General features: G+C 56.7%; 1 protein-coding gene across 2 annotated transcripts in view; it reads right to left on the bottom strand.

The window, feature by feature from the left end:
• GPSM1 (G-protein signaling modulator 1) overlaps window positions 1-19,892 on the bottom strand; it is an 86,211-nt gene that overhangs the window by 56,061 nt on the left and 10,258 nt on the right. For both annotated transcript variants that reach the window (XM_019540936.1, XM_019540935.1), the window contains exons 2-7: window positions 7,946-8,167; window positions 6,867-7,002; window positions 6,064-6,206; window positions 3,635-3,758; window positions 2,262-2,377; window positions 897-1,052 (exon numbers count right to left, since the gene is read on the bottom strand). In XM_019540936.1, the coding sequence (XP_019396481.1) occupies window positions 897-1,052; window positions 2,262-2,377; window positions 3,635-3,758; window positions 6,064-6,206; window positions 6,867-7,002; window positions 7,946-8,166 (896 nt within the window). In that variant the 5' untranslated portion in view covers window position 8,167. The remainder of the gene's footprint in view (window positions 1-896; window positions 1,053-2,261; window positions 2,378-3,634; window positions 3,759-6,063; window positions 6,207-6,866; window positions 7,003-7,945; window positions 8,168-19,892) is intronic.

Raw genomic sequence — 19,892 nt, forward strand, 5'->3', positions numbered from 1 at the left:
AGCAAAGCACAGAGTCCTGATCTCCCCAGTCGCCGCTCTAACAACTAGCTGAAAAGGCCCAGGTGTCTGCAATCATGTTCAACTGCGGCCCCTGGTTTCGGCCGTGCAGCTCAGGACTGACTTCCAGAAAGGGCCCAGCACCTGCTGTGTCCCTGGCATCACATGGACCACAAATGTTCAGCCCTGATGAAGGCTGAAAGCGGCTTGGACTGGCCATCCCTGAGACGGGGTGCTTGAACTCACTGCCCACACTGCACAAATGTGCCCAGGCCATCCGACGACACGAGAGGCCACTCAGCTCTACCCCCCTCTTGGCTGGCTACTTCCTCATCTGTCCTGGGAGTCTCACTTCTTCTAGCCAATTCTCCTGGCTTCCCTTGCATCTTCTGCCACATGCTAAGCTGCACCTCCAGCTGCCTGCATCTATCTGAAGTTGAAAGCGGGTCATTTGGGCAGAGCCCCGGACTAGCTCAGTTAATGAGATGCAAGAAACCGGGAGCCTGGCATGCAAATATTCAGGCGGATGGATAAAGCTTTGTGCTGGGCAGGGACAAAACATATAACAGAGGAAGAGGATGCCTGGCCCCGGCTGTGCCAGGTGACAGCACACATCCCCGCGCGGCGCTTCTCATCGCATCAGCAGGGATCTTCCAGCAGCATCTCAGAGCTCCTGCTGCGTGGGGCTGTTCAGTCCAGCCCCTCTCAGTGGGAGGCTATTTCTGTTCCCCTGCAAGTGCCCAAGATGAGGGCACCGGGATCGGCAGCAGCCACAGCAGAGACAGAGCAATGACCGCAATGAACCTTCTTGAACGTCTCCGCACTGCAGCAGAGGCTCATACTTTATGGGCAAGAGCCTACGTCCACCACGCTCACGAAGTACCAGCCCAGCCCCTCACCTGTCGCCCAGCTCCTGTGCAATCAGCAGGTGCTTTAGATGGTACTCGATGGCTCTCTCATACTCCTGGAGCAGTGTGTAGGTGTTTCCAAGGCTGTAGCAAGCCTGAGCTTCTACCGCTTGGTCTTTCAACTGCCTGGACAGCTGGAGGGTTTTCCTGCACGAAGACACAGCAGGTTCACGGTGGGCGCATCTGCAAGCTGGCAGAAAAGGCTAGAAGGGCCTGCCTTATGCCAAAAAACGCCCCCTGTAAAAGTTTGCTAATGCCTGTCTTTTTCACCTCCTCTGCGCCCCTTGGAGAAGGGGGCCCTGTGACTCCGGGGCCCTGGCAGATGTTACAGTTAGGGTACAATTAACCTGTTAATCACTTCATAAATAGTAAACCTGCCACACATCCAGGAAATCAAAATACATTAATATTTAATTAGTATTAAAATGATATATTACTTATATCAACAATGCAACAAAATAAGAAACCAGCTACAAAAACATTCCACAAATTACACGGAACATTTCTATGGCTGGTTTCCATCGCACCTTAAATTTGTTCAAGTGGCTTTTGGGTTTTAAACCTATTCCTGAAGGAAGACTATTCCCCTCCCAGAGTGGGCAGCACTGCTTTATAATGGAAGAGGCGCTCCTGGCACCGCAGCCTGGCTTTGGGGCGACTCTGCGGAGAGGCAAAGTTTAGTCTCCGATCCAGTCAGTCCTCACTCTCTCTATCAAGACAGTCCCCAGCAAATGCTAGTTTCTGGGAGGTGGAAATCAACCGTCAGGAACTGCAGTTACTCCCGGGGAAGGTTAAACCCAAAGGAAGGAGGATGACCTGCTCATTCCTCCCTCTGTGCTTGTAAACCAGGCACATGCCTGGTTTAAGGCAGGCTCTCGGCCCAGTCCCTGCCATAGCCGCTCAGCCCCTTGCATCACCCCGCGCTGCTCACCGCTGAAACTGCCCATCGCTGCCTACGCCAATCCAACCTAGATGCAACCCTGGCAGCTATGAGAGTCCAGAGCAGCCAGGGAGTCATGGCCCAGTGTGAAATGGCAGGAGTGCTCGGGGCACAAGCTCACCCACAGGGACCCGTGCATGGAAGGAGACTTTCTTCCCAGCAGCCCGGAGATGGGAAAGGGGCAGGGACGGCCAGCAGATGGCAATAGGAGGCATTTCGGAGCCCGCTCCCCATGCGCTCTCCCTGAAGCACACGGCAGCTCTTCACACACATGTACTTGTGGCTCATACTTGAGCCATGGCAACTGAAGCCTGTGGATTCACTGCGGCAGATTGCAACCTCCCAGCCTGCTGGCTCTGCCCGGGCAGAACGCGCGGAGCCGGGTCCCTGCTCCCCGCAGGCAGCCGGGCACTTACTTGTAGTACTCTGCCGAGATGTCGAACCTGCTGAGGAAGATGTGCGCGTTACCCAGGTTGCTGTACGCTCTCCTCTCGGCCGCCTTGTCCCCAAACTCCTTGGCGATGGCGAGGCGCTGAAAGGGTCACACACAGATCCATGAGAACGGGCCCGTCACCAACCCAGCGGCCGCGGCTTCTGCGACGCATGCCCATCAGCACCCTCTCTCTGGGGCCCCGATGCTGCCAGGCTCTGGAGCAGGGACAGCAGGAGGTAGGCACCCCCTCCGCGGTTGTGCACAGCACATTAAGTGCTAGGCTGAATGCAGAGCCCAATGCCACCAGTGACCCAATGCAGTCGGGCAACTGGTTGCAAAGACCCAGGAGGGCTTGTATCGCCTGAATGCACGCCCGCTGCGTGAAACCATCGCGGGCTGCCTCTTTCCGCCCAGCTCCCACCAAGCCCAGGCCTCGGTTATGCACTAGCTCCCTTCCACCTTCTCCCATCACTGTCCCCTGCCTCTCAGCTGGTCTCCAGGGCTGGGGACAGCTTCCCAGGCCTCTCTCCTGCAGACCCCAAGCACTGCTGCCCCTGCCTTGGTGCCCGATGCGCTGCTCTGGGATGGAAGCAGGAAGGGGCACGGTGCCCCTGTTGCTCCCCGCAGGTGGGCTGGGCCCGCTCTGTGCCACGAGATGATCCGGGCTATTCAAGGCACTGCCGACATTTGCCACCCTCGACAAAAACATTTGCTCCTGCTCAGAAGCCGTCTCAGCTGCTTAATTAAATACACTGTTGGTCTTAATTAAAATTAAGAACAGGGGAGGGTTGCCAGGTCACGCGCAATGCGCCCAAGGCTTCTGAAGCTCTTTGCAGGAGCAGCTCCGCTCCCAAGGACACGCGAGGCTTTCCCGGCAGCCGTGCCAAGTGGCAAGCCCGTGCCCCTCAGCCGGGCAACGGCCGAGACATCTCTGCTCGGGAAGCCTGGTCCCAGCCACGTCTGCCTTTCGCTCCTCGGGGAACCGCTCTGTTTTGTGAGCCCCGGCCCAGCCGGAGAGCCCCCTGCCTGCCCCACCGGGCCGGGAGCAGGGCTGGGCAGCAGTCTCCTCCGGCGGCTGAGCACGCCCGCGCAGCACAATGTAAAACAGACCAGCCCTGTCCTGTTTTGCTCTCCGCCGGCTTATTTATCACCATGGAGACCTCTGCGCCTCTCTCCAGCCCGCACACCGGGCTTTCAGGCTGGGGCTCTCACCGTGGAGGTTGTTTCCTGCTCAGGAAAGCTGGTGGCCCTGGGAGCCGGAAAGTCCCCGCGCCCCAAATGTTGTCGGTCCCACCAAGGGGAGCAAACATCGGCTCGGCTGAGCATCCAGACCCCAAGCCACCAGCCCTCTCCTACCTCTTTGTGGAAAGCGATGGCTTCGCTGAAGTTGCCGAGCAAGTACTGGGTGTTGCCAAGATTGCCGTAGGCACGGCCCTGCGCGGCCCTGTCCCCCAGCTCCTTCACCAGAGACAGGTTTCTCCTGCAGCAAAGCAGAGGGGCACGTCTGGTCACGCTCAGCCCGAGAGACACAGCGTGAAAGCAAAGGGAGTGGGGGCATCTGCTCCTGGCTGGCCTGGGCAAACCATACATCATCCAAGTCAAGCCCGTGGGTTGCAGGCAGGGGGAGAAAAGCATGCCCCAAGCCAGCCTGGCAGCCACCTTCCAGCACGCAACAAGGTGAGCGAATCAATTTGGAAATGGCACGGGGCTGCCATGAGATGGGCTGCAACGGCTGAGAACTCGGCACCGACAGCCCACGGGGACCCTGCATGCCCTGCCCCAGGCAGAGGGTTTCCCCCACACCGGAGGGGGTCGCTTGCGGTTCCACGACCAGGTCCGACCCCTCCAGGGGCACGCTCCAGCGCGGGCTGGAGAAACAGCTACTTGCAAAGGGAAGAGGCTGAGCGGGGTGGACTTTGCAGCCTGCCTCATGGGTCGACTTATAGCCCCAGCACCACGAGGGAACGCATGTGCCTGCGTTGGAATAAAACCTCCCAGAAGGACATTTTTGTTAATAGAGTTATTTGCAAGCACGCAGCCCCTCCTCGTTGCCCGGTGCCTGCAGCCCTGGGGAAAAGCACGCCGGCTGGCGAGACCGTGCGCAGCCAGGGAAGCACTCCCCCGCCAGCGTGCAGGGAGCAGTGGAGGGCTCAGCAGCACATGCCTCTGGTGCACAAGTCTGGCCCATCTTTGCATGTGCTGCCTGGCTGCTTGTTCCCACGCAGCTGCCAGCTGGACCCCGAGGTATTTGGCTGCCATGCTAGGCAGCAGGTGAGCATAACAGTCTGCGTGGCATTTGGGGCTCTCTAATCCTCAGCTGCTGAGCAGACCCAACAGGTTCCACCCCAGAGCAGACACAGCTCCCCCCTTGCAGCCTTTTTGGGAGAGAGAGAGATGCCAGCCACAGGCACCAACATGCAAAGCACTGCCTTTGGTCATGCCCTGACTCTGCACGCATGTGGCAGAGCAGCTGTCAACGCACGCAACTCACGACCACGCACAGCAAAGCTCTTGTGCTTAACGGACAAACTCCAGGGGCTCCGGGATGGGTGCTGACTATCGCTGCATCTGCTGCTGCAGCGTGGCTGGCTCCATTTAGAGCCAGCTGTGGAGCCTTCCCTATGCTAAGACCAAGCTCTACGATGCTCTTGTAGCCCTCCTGCATTTCAGCCACCTTGGACTGCGAGGGAACCAGGCTTATTTAGTCTGGAAGAGAGAAGACTGAGGGAGGACTTAATAGCAGCCTTCAGCTCCCTGCAGGGGGGCTGCAAAGAGGATGGAGCTGGGCTGTTCTCAGTGGGGGCAGATGACAGGACAAGGAGCAATGGGCTGAAGTTGCAGCAAGGGAAGGTGAGGTTGGATATTAGGAAAACCATCTCATGAGGATGGTAGTAAAGCTCTGGGACAGGTCACCCAGAGAGGTGGGGGACTCTCCAGCCTTGGAGGTCTTTAAGACCTGGGTAGACAAAGCCTTGGCTGGGATGATGGAGTTGGGGCTGGTCCTGCCTGGAGCAGGGGGTTGGACTAGATGCGACCCCAAGCTCCTTCCCACCCTCCTTGTGTACGATTCTCTGAGGCAGGGGCTGGAAGCGGGGTTTGCAGAGAGATCCTGCCCAGTGAAAGCTAATTCAGCTGGACCTGCATTCCCATCCTGATTTCAGCTTCTCCGGTCTGTGGTAGGGACTCCAAGCAGGACAAAGTGGCTCCGTGCCTGGAAGCGAGGGCTGCACACGACTACAGACGCAGAAGGGACGAGGCAGCAGCGTGGTACCATCCCCACAGAGCCTTATTCAAAAGGGCTCCCTTGAGTCTAAAGAAGATCCACACAGACTGCCCATGCTAGGGAAACTGAGGCAATGGCTGGATCTTTAGAGGTGCCGCATCCTTTCCAGTGGGATGCAAAAGGGCTCGATGCGTCTGCCCACGAGGCTGCGAGCAGTTCACCAAAGCTCCTCAAACAGCCCGCAAGAAATCTTCATGCCCTGACTCCCGCCTTCCTCTCTCCCTCCTCAGCAACGGGAAACCTCCTAGCTATTGAGAAAGGGTCCAAACCCTAGTCCCGGCCCAGAGGAGGGTATCATCAGCCTGGCCATCCCCACGCCGCTCCCCAGAGGGGTCCGGAGACCAGCACGGAAACGAAGCAATTAGGGTACCCGTCTAACAGAGCCAGAGCCTGGTTGGGTTTGCTCCGGCGTGAGCCCAGCCTCAAACTCCTGCTGCTGCCGCCAGCTCCGGGCGGTCCCCCCCCTGCCAAGCGAGGAAGGGACAAGCGGGTTGGTACTTACTCGTAATACTCTGAAGCTTTCTGGAGCGTCTCCTTGACTTCCTCAGGCAAGTAGCCTGGGTCTTGGGCCCCGCTCCAAGACAGCTGCTTCCCTTTGGCGTGGTAAACATTGCCAATGTTATACAGCGCTCGGGCTTCCCCTACCTGGAAAGGAAGCGCAAATGTTGCAGGGCAACGGATGTTATGCTCCGCAACACGCCATCTTCCCGCTTTAAGGCAAAGGCAGCAGCCCAAAGCTAGACCACAGCAGCCTCCTCAAGAAGCCCAGCCAGGGAGAGGAGAGGATGCCCAGGGACTGTCCAAAAGGTACAACTGGCAGGCCAAAGAGAGCCCAGGGCGCTGACTGCTATCCCCTGGCAATTCTGCAGGGCTTCTCCCCAATAGAAATTGAAGCACTTCACAGAGGTGCTCAACACCCCTAGCCCCATTTTACAGACGGGGAAACCGAGGCACAGAGCGTCGAGGTGACTTGCCCAAGGTCTTATAGCAGGCAGGACTAAAACCCACGTCCCTCCCCTCTAGACCTGGGATGTGGAGGGAGATGGGGGGCCTCCAGGCTCATCTCTTGGCTGCCTGGTGGTCCTGGTCCAGTTCCTTGGGGAAAAGCAGCCAAGGGGATGACCTCTCACTGCGAGCAGTGGCAGCACCCGCTATCCCACCGTGCTCCTTCCCGACACGCTGCAGCCCTAAACTCGTGTCCCCACGATACGGTCAGTGACAGGCCTCGCTGGTGAAAAGCTGCCCGCCGGATGCAACCAGACACGCGTGACAGAAGTATTCCCCACCGAACAATGCCAACTTTACCTTGTCGCCCTGCTCCTGAGATATATCCAGGTGTCTCTGGCAGCACACGATTGCTTCATCAAACTGCCCGAGGATTTTCAACGTGTTCCCGAGGTTGCCGCTGGCCTTGGCCTCTCCAATCCGGTCCCCAATGGTTCTGCAAGAGAAGAGCAAATTTTCCACACACGCTGGAGAGGACCAGCCTTTCCCCAGACCCTCTCAGCTGGGGAGGGCTGGACTGGGCGCCCACGAGACTCATCAGCTCTTCTCCGAGCTGGTACACTGTGATACAACGATCACATGCTTTGCAGGGCGGAGAGGGGCATGTCCAGCCGCCCACGCCCGGGACAGCTCCTGTACCGTGTCTGGAGGAATCTGGGCGCTGGAGCTGCACGGCTCGCCTCTGGCCCCGTGCTCGGATATCACCTCTACGCAGAGAGGGGAAGATTCGCGGGCACAACAATAACCTAACTAGCTGCAGGCAGAGCATACCTAGTTTCTAAAGGGGCCTGCTGGATTAAGAGGGACCCAAGCAGGCTAGGTTTCCAACAGCCCCTGAACTCCCCTCCAACCCGTGACTTCAGCTATCCTGCATGAAGCTGCTACACGTGCAATGCAGCCTTACCCTTGTGCTCACAAACAGGCGCTTACAAGCTGGGTTGGAGCCTACAAAAACCCTGGACCGTGGGGTTCAAATCAGACAGTCCCGAGAAGTGGGGCAGGCTCAGGGATGCTCAACTGGTTCCCATGGCTATTACCGTGACACCTGCCTGGACCCACCGCCCAGAGAACTAGCAAAAGTTAGTCTTGAAAGGTCACGGGCAATGGTAGCCCGGGCTGCACGGATGCCTCCGGACAGGGAGCTCGGCAGAGGGGCCGTAGGCGAAACTGCGAGAAAAGACGACTGATAGCCCACGTGTCTGACCGCCCTGTGATGGTTGCAGCAGCTCCACCCTTCCTGAAGACACTGCTTGCCTGACACCCGAGATCTCTTGTTGGATGTACGCTTCCTGGCCAGGCCCCTTCCCCGCTCACGGGCTCAGATGCCAGCAATCTTGCCTTCGATCGAGGCCGCGTTCGTTCAGAGCTGGCGCGCTTACCTGGCTAGCGTGAGGTCGTGCTTGTGGTACTCCAGGGCTTTTGAATACTCCTTTAGATAGAAGTAGGCATTGCCCAGCTGGCTGTAGATGGCACTGAGAGTCTTCAGGTCCTCCGTCCCCACCTGCACAGCTGCTTCGAAGAAGGCTGCCCCCGCTTTGAAGTCTCCGGCCTTGCACAGACGCTCCCCTTCAAGCGCCAGCTCAAGGCAGGACGCCTCCATCCTGTTCAGAGACAAGCAGTCAGGGAGTCAGCTCTGGAGAACTACTTTTTTCACAGATACAGGGTCTGTAAAGGCCTATGCACACACCAAGGGTGGCAGGCTGGAGACGAGGGAGAACAGACCACCTGCTAGAATGGAAGGGGAAAGGGTTCAACAGCTCCTAAATCACCGAGCCCACGTCCTGTTTTCAAATGCAACTTATGTCTCAAGGGGATTTAGACACCTAAGAGCCATATGTGCAAAAATACTTGGGCTCCCAAATGCAAATCAACGGGCTCGGGATCTGATCAGGTCTCCTCCACACTGCAGCTTCGCAGCCTCTTGGGTGGTTTTGATCATTTGACCCAAAGTGGGAGCACGCAGGGGAGAAAAAGACTCGCTCCCCCAACAGCCACACGATCCGCAGTTGCACGGGCTAGACAGCTCAGCAGACTTCCCTTCCAGGGGTCCGTGGACCCCCGTGGAGAACACGTGCAGCAACCCAGCCGTGGCTCTCAGCGCTTCCACGCTGCCCCGACAGCCCCTCGCTTGCAGACGAGGTGCAGGGGCCGAGCTCCTCAGCCCACCCCGCTGCACGCCGCGGAGAAGGGCTGCCTGCACCTGCTTCCCATCATCTTCCTGCCATCAGGTTTTCCACAGCCCTGTTTATGCATCAGCGCCAGGGCCCAGGTCCCACCCGCTGAGCTTCGCGACAGCCAAGGGCTCCCCCGTGCACGGGGAACGGCGCAGTGCTCTTGGCGCAACTTCAGCTACCATCTGCGGACCACCCTTTGATGCAGGCTGCAGCCGGCCCCGTCCAAAAATAAAGGCAGTGCCGAGCGGTGCTGCGCGGGGGAACAGCTCGCCCGCGGCAGGGCTCAGCACGCCAGGGAAGCCGAAGCGCGGTTGCTGCTAACATCCGCCGCTTGTAGTAGCGACGGCACCTGACCGCTCTGCAGATCACGGTTTCCTTTGCACAGCGGGGAGCTTGGCTCTGTGCAACTCAGAGCTGCGTAGCACTGTTCAAGCAAGGATTTTCGCACGACTCACAACCCCGACGCTGAAAGCAAGGTCTCCGCTACCGAGGGTTAGCATTAGCGGTGTAGCTGTGTCAGCTATAGGTGTAAGAAAAGTAACACGGCTGCATCCTGACTTGTACTGGCGACTAGAGCCCGTCTACCCATCCAGATGGCATTGCCTGAGGAGGAGGTTTGCACAGACGGGTGAACTGTCTCAGCAACAAGCCTCCTTTTGCAGGGATCAGCTGCATCTCCACTAGAGAGCAAGCAAACCTGGCTCCCCGGCACCGTTATAGCAGCAAAGCCTTTGTAGCATCACTCAGCCTTCAGAACAGCACGGGCTGCACACGCTAGCTACGGGGAGCTGCCCGAGGAAAGCCAAGCCCCCGGGCACCGAGTAAGGGACGCCTTCACCCTCGTGCTTCTTAACTTTGTGCAAGCAACCCCCTGCTCCGCGTTTGGGCTGCAGAAGGGAAACGGCACGATTACAGGCTTCCAGGGGTCTCAGGCACGGGCTGGGCTCCGGCGCATCTCCTTCACCGAGGCACGGCTGAGGAGCAGACCCGCGGGTCCCTCGGTGCTTCCTGCATCGCAAAGCAGCCACGAGGCAGATCACAGCCACGGGGCCCGCGCTAACAGCCTCCCCGCGCGCTTCACCGGCGCTCGCAGCCTGCCTGCAAGCCGGAGACAGCCCCGTCGCTACAGGGCGTTATTCTCATCCTAGAGAGGGGAAGCCCATGGCAAGTCATTTGGAAACGCTGCACCCGTGACTCCGGAGGAGCCAGCGGGCTCAGTTCAAGCCGACGACCCCCCTGGCAGGCCCAAAAACACGAGGATGGTTGCATCCTGTGAAACCTGGCCACGAAAACGGTGCGGGAGGGGGCGGCAACAGCTCAGGGCAGCCCGGGGGCTACAGCGGGCCGTCGCTCCTGGATCTCCATCCACCCGTTCTCCGGCGCGGGGTGGGAGCTGCCTACTACCGCGACGATGCTAGGCGCTTCGAGGTGCGTTGAGGATGCAGATTGTCATCACCCGATCATCGAATTTCTGATGAGTTTTATAACACCAGCGTGTAGCTGCCATAATCCTCCACCAGCAGCCCCCACCCCATGCAAAGAGCCGAGGCCAACCCCTGGGCTAAGCAGCTCGCCATCGAAGACCAGAAACACATCCACGGGAGGGGAGTACGAGACGCCGCTCATCAGTGCAAGGAGCCGTGGCCACGGCACGCCCGCGACCCAGCCCCGGAGGTCCCAGCAAAGGAGGGTTCGAAGGAGGCCGGCAGGGCGCCGTGTCGGCGTGGAAGGAGGAAAACCACAGACCCGCCTGTTTACAGTCTCAACAAGCGGGCGACGCAGCGGCACTCCCCAAACGTCAGCAAGCCCCAAACCCAGAGACTCCGCGGGGACGTTTCACCCACCAGGACGAGGCCAGCGATGAGAGCGTGCCCGCTGCTTCAAGGAGCCGAGACGGCCCTGCGCCTCGAGCCGCTGAAATGCCAGAAAGCTGGAAAGCATCCACACCAAATTCCCCCCAAAATAATACAACCGATCTCTGCAAGTCCTAATTACTGGGTAAGTCTCTCTGGCGCTCTCAAGCACGCACATACACACGCTGCTTCGGAGCCAAGACCGTCCATCAGCACAGCTGTAATTTACCCTGGCAAGGATCCTGGCCGGGCATATGCCATATAGCACGGATGCACTTCTCAACTCCGGTGTCAGGGCTGGTTTGAGGCGCTCTGGCAGGGGACACGTGACGACCGGCTCCTTCCTTAAACGCAGCAAATCCCCCGTGAGCTGCAGATCCCCGTTCCCACCTGGCTGAGGTTCGGTTTAATGGGAGCAGCTATTTGCCAAAGCTGTCTCATGCGGGCTAGCCGCCCCCCATCCCCTCTCCCCCGTGCAACAATTACAGACAGCAGCCATCGCAACCGGCTCTCCGGGAGACGGACCGAGGAGCAAATGAACTAGAGCGTGCCCTCCTCCCGAGCTGCTGGATGGGGTCCATCCCAGGCAGGGCCAAGGCACATGCGCAGACGGCAGCAGGAGCAAACCATTCCCCGCTATTGCCATGTTAAATTCGGAGCAAACCCGCCCCTCGTGTCCGTGCCCGGCAGTCAGGGCAGCTGCACCAAGGATAACTTGACTCCAGATACAGTGAAAAAGGTACATCTCAGACCCATGCCTCCCCACCTCTGCAGGAAGCTTGCAAACCGTATGCAAAAACAGCTCCGTTACAACAACACTGTTGAGTCCAACAGCTGGGAAACAGCATCAGCAAGGCTGCATGGGCAAAAAGGGCTCGCATAGGCTTCCTTGGCCGTCGGCACCGGTACCTGCAGTTGCACTACCAGGTACCACATGCGGGAGGTCTGCTGCCTCACGCCGTCAGGCGGGCCTGCTCCGGGAGCGTCCCCAGCCGTGCCGTGGCGAGAGCACAGGCTCAGCCTGCCCCAGTCAGCTCAGACCAAAATCCTTGGAGATCGCAGCCTCTGGAGCTCCAAGAGGCCTCTGCGAGAGCGCGCAAACCACAGCTATTCCAAAGCTCAGGACTTGGCTGCGGCCGAGCGCATTTTTACAGGGACAGCAAAAAGCACATCCTTGACAAAGCCTTTCCCCTTCCCCCGCCTGCCACTTCAATTTTCAATTCCTGAGCCAAAGCCTGAGGGAGCCAGAGCTGTCGAAAGAAAAAAGGAGCCAGAATTCAGTCTTGGACAAAACACTTTCCCCAGTTTTGTACCTGGGAAAACTACACTTTGGGCTGAAATTTTCCAAAACCCACTCAGCCCAAGGAAGAGACCTGGCACAGAAAACTCTCTAGCCCAAATGTATGCAAGCTGGACAAAGTTATGAGCTGGAAAGAAAAATGCTCTTAATGTGAAGCATTTGGCCACCTTGGCGGCAGCAGCGGGAGCAGGTCGGAGTGTAATGCTGGGAGGCAGCTTTGGTGCAAGAGAGGAGAGTCCCCTGATTGCAGACCTGGGAGCTGGCAGAGAGATGAAGGGCTAACGCTGCCTGACCATCCAGGAGATTCGACAAAGATTTGCACGCACAAGTTGTCCTGCAGCTTCCACTAGTAACTGTGCTGTTGCTCACGATAAAGGTGCCTTAAGCCAGCATGCCTATGCTCATGGGAAGGGATATGAGCTGCAAACCCCAGCAGACTCCATACCGGGGCTCGAGTTGTCTTGGCTGACTCTGTTAGGATAATCCTCGACCCCGGCCAAAGTGCCTGTACAAAACAAGCAGGCAAACCAGGCCTCTGAAAGAGTTGGGAAAGAGCAGCAAGTCTGGAAGAACGAGAATGACGGATGTCACTTTAGCATCGTCCCTTTTCTGCACTGACTCCCAGACCCCGCACCCTGCTGGCAATCTCAGCAAAGAGGCCAAGGATAGGCCAGGCCAACCCCCAACAGATTCAGGTCAATACGGACTAAGCAGCATAGATGCAATTTGTGCCCCGGCCATTCTCCGATGGAGAGCGCCACCCGCCAGCTCACCAAAAACGCCACCCGCCTGCTTTTAAACCAGGCCGGGGATTTAGCGGCTTGCTGCCGGCTGTCCACAGAGCCCTTCCGCCCATGCCCGAGGCTCCTGGGCAAGGAGACGGGCTCAGCGACAGCCCGGCGATGTTGCCACCAATGCATTTTTCCTACAGGCAAGCAGAACTTTACTGGAACAGTCTGCCAGCGGAGGTGGTTCAAGCACCTACAGTGAACACCTTCAAGGGTAAATTGGATGCTTATCTTGCTGGGATCCTATGACCCCAGCTGACTTCCTGCCCTTTGGGCACGGGGCTGGACTCGATGATCTCCCGAGGTCCCTTCCAGCCCTGATGTCTATGAAATCTATGAAAACCGCGCGCACCAGCCAGGCCGGCCCTTCCCAGCCGGGTCCAAGCTCCCAGATGGCTAAGCCGATTTGCTAGCTAATCACGTTCCTCGGCTCTGCCCTCCTCCCCACAAGGATTGCCTTCAAGCGGCAATGCCCCTGGAGCCATCGCGCCCAGCGGTCATTGCCCGTGAGCTGCCAGTGGCTGCCGTGAGCCAAGCTTCATAGAAAGGGACTCCACTCCGGTCCCCACGCTAACACAAAGGACCGCAGCCATGAGCTGGTCTCGCCTTCCCCGTAACACCGCTCACACAGCCCCCCTGTATTCGTAGGGAATTTTGGCCCATGCTCAGGCTGGTGCAGACCGTGGAGGGTTTTGCTTTCCTCCAGGGTCTTTTAACAACCTTTGCAGCAGCAGAGCATCTGTCACCCTGGCCCCCTTACTCTACCTGTGGCAGGTTCGGGTGAGCGGTCCTGTGGGGTGTCGGGGTGGCCCGTGCACTTTTGCCAAGAGGCTGGACAATGGGTTTGTCCGGGGTGGTTCGGACAGGGATGATCCTGCTTCGGGCAGGGGTTGGACGAGGTGTGACCTCTGCAGGTCCCTTCCAGCCTGACTTTTCTACGATTCCTCTTCGAACTCAAAGTATCTCAGGGTGGGAAGACGCCCACCCTTGGTTTAAAGCATCTCCATCACTGCAATGCTCAGGCTGCCGTGTTTAAGAAGCGGGCCTTCCCCGAGGCCCGAGTACGGCCCATAGAGCAGCACAGTGGTGGTTCGGGTCTTGCAATCTGGTTGCACCGTCAGCTTGCTAGATCGCTCGCTCATACACGAATCATGAACTCCTTAAAATGTGCTTAGTTAATTAACACCAATCTCCCCCCCGCTCCAAAACCCCTCAAAAACTCAATACCACCAACAAACCCAACGTACTTGCTCCAGGGGCAACAGCCCTGCCTGCTTATACATATGCCAGCAAGAGCCTTATCAGAGGTGAGATTTGTGCTACTGGGTCCAAACCGTGCGCTACACACAGGCGTGCGCACACACTTGCAGAGCAGTTACCATAGTAACTGCTCGGGCCCAATGCAGGGCTTGCACACAGCCTTTAATTAAAATCTATTTGTCCTTGAGCAGGCGGCTTTGTTCAGTGTCTGACTTCCCTAATTACCATCACTGCTCCTGTTGGGACCCAGCTACCAGAGGAGGGTATATGTGTGTACGTGGATGGGTGGATAGCTTCTTCCCAGCAGCAGACATGGCAAATGACCCCTCTGTCACTATGCCAAGGGGCAAGACTTGAAGATCTTCTTATTACAAGAAATCCCCTTCAGCTCCTAAATCCCAAAGCCCCTCCCCGCTCCCCTTGCCCGTTTTACATGGATTCAGCTTCAAGACCAAAGGGGCTGCTTGTGCATCGCTCCCAAAGGGAAATTAAAGAAGGGCTTCAGAGGATGTTGGATAGGTCCCAATGAGAAGGGAATAACAGTCCGGGGCTCTGGCTTAGACCGAAAACTCAGAGAGATCCCGTTCAGGTGGGGAAAACAGGCACCAACGCCACACCGGCAAGGCCCCGGGCAGGAGCAGAACGCCCTCGGCCTCGTACCCGCTCCGGCACCAACTCACAAGCCCTCGGGGCGGGCTCAAGGCTAGCTGTGCCTCTGCAAACGCTCCCTCCCTTTGCTAGTGCTGCAGCCCCCAAATCTGAAGATGCCACCCCCCTCAACAAGCAAGCGAGAGCCTCGATGCCCCGTGCCAGACGGCACCGGCCCCTACCTCTTTTTCTGCAGGTTGCGCATCTTCTGCACGTAAACCCAGAGCTCCAAGCCCACCGGCAGCACGAGGCAGCGGGGCTGGGGGCCGCAATGGACAATTTTGCAGACTACTTTGTCCAAGCCCAAGGCCGCAAGCTGGGGCTTCAGAGCAGCCAGGGGCGCCTTCCGCTCGGGGCGATCCACACCGCTCGGGACTCGCATCGTGCTGCCGGCTCGGCGGATTTTGAAGCTAAATCGTTGGGACTTCAAGAGGCACAAACCCAGGGATGCTCGTCTCCCTCCTGCCACTGCTTCCTTTGCAAAAGGGGAAGGGGGAGACGGAGTATAGCTTTGATCCCTCACGACGCAGCAATGAATTCCTTTTTCCTTTTAAGTAAAGACACGGTCCTTTCTCGTGGCTCTATGCCCTCAAAGGACAAATTCACACCCTGACCTCAGCAGTCCAGAAGCAGAAGGAAGAGAGCCTCTCTTCATTCACCGCCTCTCTTCCGCACCGTGCGGCATGGTACAATGGACCCAGGAGAGTCCGCCAGGCTGCTGCATGTTAAGGGAAACAAGCTGTAAGCAAAGCCTTCATCACGGCACCGCCCGGAGCAGCTCCGCGGGGCTCCTCTTCAGCGACGGGCTGCATTGGTGAAACCACCCGGCGGGTTGCAGCCCGTGCCGTTGGTGCCAGCCCAGGGCATCCGAAACAGCTCGTCTCGTGCTGCTAGGAACATTTCTCATCCTCGGGCCCGGCTCAGGGCTCCTCTGCGGGTGGCAGCTGGCACTCGCAGGTGAGCACCAGGAAGCCCCTCACTGCTCCCAGCCGGAGGCGACGGGCGTCCTACGGGAGGTGAAAAATGATGGTGATGGATCACACATGGGCTACAGGGCTGCAGGGCTCCCGGGGAGGCCCAGCAACCACCTCGCCGTGCTCACCCAGGGCGTCCACGGCCAAGGCCAGACGGCCGAGGCTCTTCCCCTGCCTCCGCACGGCGCCCTGGCTCGCCGCTAAGAGGATTTTGTGGTCCTAAGCCAGCCAATTGCTGATGGGGCCGGGCATGGCCATATGGCGGTACTGAAAAGGAAGACCGAGGCAGATTAGCTGTTTCCTCTCCTTTCCCAGACAAGAGCCTGCTGCTTGCCAAGACCTCTCCCCCGCACGCATGCCCTAAGCTCCCAGCTGCCCACGCAGCATCTCCCTCATTAGGGCTCCAAAACACTTGCAGGCCTCGCTTCTCTTCACCAGGAACGGCGAGCGACGCTGGATCGGCGGCATTTCCAGGTATCAAGCGAAGAGCTAAAATCCTCATCTCGCTCCTCTTCCTTCTCTCGTTGCCCTGGAATCCACTACACGCCGCAAGGGAGGGCAGCCGGGCGCTGGCGTGGGAGCAGAAACCCTGGTGGGCGCAAGGCTGAACAAGTCGCGGGATGTTTCGGTGCCTTTGGTGGCGTCGGTGCCTCTGGCAGAGGCGTGTGAGGTCAGCCCTTGGCAGGTGCTTCGAGAGTCTCAAAATTCACAAAGCACCGAACGGATACGGCGCATTGTTTGGACACAAGTGCGGCGACCTGCCCACCTCCTGCCGTGGGAACAGCAAGCGCATCGCATAACGCCGGCCGCTCTCCCCGCTGGCTCTTGCCGCCCCCATCAACGCGACATCCCGGGTGTGCAAAAGCACGAGTGGATCAGCTCTGCGCCCTAGGGAAGGGCGTCCGCTCCCAAGATCGCTTTCTGAAGCCTGCACCAGCGCGCAGTGGCACGGCCAGGAACCGAACCTCCCCCAGGAGAGCAACCGAGCTACAAGCCCATCTCCCTCGCCTTCATCTGCCTTGCATTTCGGGGACTCCCCCTTTCTGAAGTGGAGAGAGCGCAGAGCAGAGACAAGCGGGGGAGATTTAGCAAACAGGACTGCCCAGGCTCATTCATCACTGTCAGCTAATGAGCCACCAGGATTTATATCCAGGATCGCTTTTTTTGTTGCCTCGTAACCCAGCCAAGAGACGAAGCGTCTCAGCACGGCTCCGAACAAGCAGTGCCGGCGGGACACAATGCTTCTTCAAGAAAATGCTTTCGTCCTGCGAAGCCGTGAGCCAGAGCCCTCGGGGGTATCGCGGCCCCACCTGGGAGGCTGCTGTGTAAGACACACAGCGCACGCAGCACGAGGCATCGGCAGAGCCATTAGCTGCCGCGTTACCAGCCTCCTGTCAAAGCAGTGCTATAATTGGGTATTCCAGTCTACCAGGCCGAGACAGCTGAATAATTTAGGCCAAATCTGCTACAACTTTGCCTTGTTCCCTAAAAAGGTGAACGTAGGATCCATTGCATTTATTTAAAACACAAGAACAAATAACTGCCCCCCCAACACACCCCAAAAATACAATAAAACACAATAACCTTGGTAATACCGGTGTTACCTTACCAGGCACTACAGAAAAGCAAACAATATTTAACTGTTCAACAGTTGTCACATCTGTCTAACAGATTTGACAGCGCAGCTTAGGAGTGAATTCTTCTTTCCTAGCGGGACGTCAAGCACTGGAAGTGTTATCACATTTCTGCACCAGTATCCCTGCTTGGAGGACGACCAAGAGATAACCTATGTGGTTTGAGTTCAGCAAGTTGAATCCTAGAGTTGGAAATGTATTTTTAGGATAGATGGATCAATAGATAGATAGATCGATCTACCTATATATATCTCTATATCTATCTATACCTCATATATATATCTATATACACACACATACACACACCTCATATCTATATCTATATATATCTATATCTCTATATACATACACCTCATATATATATATATATATATACACTATATCTATATATGCTTGCATATAAATACACTTTCAGCTCTGACTCTCTTTCTAGATATAGCTATAGATATCCTTTCCCTTTTGACAAGTGCTCCCTCCCTGGAAGAATGGACTTTGTTCAGATGAGAGCTGCAAGCTATTTTAAACATATTAAAACAGCTACCCTTGGGACTTCAAGACAAGGGCTCCCAACCTAGGCAAAGCCCAGCTGCTGTGGGATGCAGATGTGCCCCCTGACTCCAACAGGAGGTAGGCCTGGCTCTTAGCACACAATATAGTATCTTTAGTGTCTGTCCCACGCTAGCCCTGTGCAATGCTCTCTTCTGGGACCTGCCGCAGAACCGGTGGACGCTGGTCAGTGCCTTTCTGCCATCCACAGGGTTTGAACTGGGACCCGGCAGTCGTCCCAGGGCTCTGCTGAACATAGGGGCTTTCACTCGAGACCTGGAATAAGCTAGGAGAGAGCTCTCTCTCTTTAAATACAGTAGCAGCTGTCCCAGGAGCAAGAAATCTCACGTGTCAAGATGCCACCGACATCACGTACCAGGAGAGCAACATGTTAATCCGTGCCTTTCCCTGCAGGGCAATGCATTTGCCAAGCAGAGGTGCAGGTCAGCACATCCATGGCACAACTTGCTCCGAACAGAGCCACTGTGGTTATACTGAAGAAAGACAGGTGCTACTAAGAAATCCTTGCTGCAAAGTTAGGGAACTCATCCTGACCCCAATTAATACGCTTTTTCTGCTCAATACATTTTGGCGCTGCAAGTGAAGCTTCTTGAATGCTACCTGAAAGCAAGCGTTCTCCCGCAGCATCCATCACAAGGGCGACGAGACTCTTTCTGGGCCAACACACAGCTAACCGAGAGCGATGCTTAGCCTTAGTGCAAGCTCACTGGTTTATTTAATTATATATGAACATATCAAACACAACCGGCAGCGCATCCATAATGAATGCAATGAAGCTGGGAATTACACCCTGCTCCCAAATGGCCCCGGCACGAGGACAGCAGGCTGCAAATTGCAAATTGGTTTTGCTGGACAGAAAAAAAATCCTCTAGGGCGCTCCCTCAAGCCCAATCGCTCTCCTTGCAGCACAACCTAGTGTTACCTGCCCCTTAGCCGGCTCCCTCCCCACCTTCTAGTTCTGACATTAATCCCTTCTCCAGCCTAAGTAATCATGATTTCCCATGTGGCCCCTTATCAAGTCCAGAGAGCCTATATTTACCTTATTTCCCCCAGGTAAAAATACAAACCCATGCACCCACTAAACACAACCGTATGTCAGGCAGATTAAGACGACTCCATCTCCTGTTCATGGCTTACCAGCAAAAGCAAGGGAACAGCCGTCTCAATATTCCTGATATATAACTAAGCAAAGTGCAAACAGGTTCAGACTTTCTGAAAGCATTGCAAAGCAGCTAATACTATGCAGGAGTATACAGCTTTTCAGCAGCCACTTTCAAATCACTTCTAAAGGGTGGTCGGCATCATCAACCCCATTTTACAGATGGGGAAAACTGAGGCACAGAGGTGACACCTGTAATTGCACTTGTGCGCTATATATTACAGCCTTTAGTCACACAACTACACTGCATTTATTGCTGCAAAAGCAATCATGATAGCTCGAACCCAGACTCCTCAGATCTGTAAGTTCCTTTGTTTTGAATTATTGTACTAAAATAGCAGCAAAGCCCTAGAGGGGGACTTGACACAGCTTCCCAGCGCGTGAAATAACTGCTTGTGAAACATCCTGTTAATGTGCAGTATCAGGACTGAACGTTTAGGACCGAAAGGCCCTTTAGAGCCGCTTGGATAGAGCCAAGTGCTATCACCTCTCTCCCTCAGGGCCAAGGACGGTCAGGACTCTGCTATCGTGAACCCAAAGAGCTTTTTTACCGATGTGGCTGGAAACTCCCAGACCCTCAAACTCTGCCGAGACGCAGCTAGCGCTGCCTCACCACCCAGGATCCCCTTGCATCCTAGCTGGCCCTGGAGGGTCAGAGACCCCACACCAGGGATTTTCTTTCCAAGGCCAGGGGTGGAAAAATGACCAGCAACTTTGGGAAGAAAAGGCAAGGGACTACACCGTTCACACATCACCCAGCGCTTTCATGCTGTACCATCGGATCCAGCTGTCGGCGGTTCCTGTGCCCAGGAGACGGGAGCTGCGGGCAGACGGTTGCCAAAGGCTCTGTGCGCCCCAGGAAAAGATAAATGACTTTGGCTTTTTTACCCTGTCAGCCCTTTTTTTTTTTTAACTCAGCTTTATACCCCCCCTGCACTGCACAAATCAGTGCTCACGCTGATCCAGGCG

The sequence above is a fragment of the Crocodylus porosus genome, unplaced genomic scaffold, assembly GCF_001723895.1.
Source record: "Crocodylus porosus isolate Cpor-Errol unplaced genomic scaffold, CroPor_comp1, whole genome shotgun sequence".
Classification (NCBI taxonomy): domain Eukaryota; kingdom Metazoa; phylum Chordata; order Crocodylia; family Crocodylidae; genus Crocodylus; species Crocodylus porosus.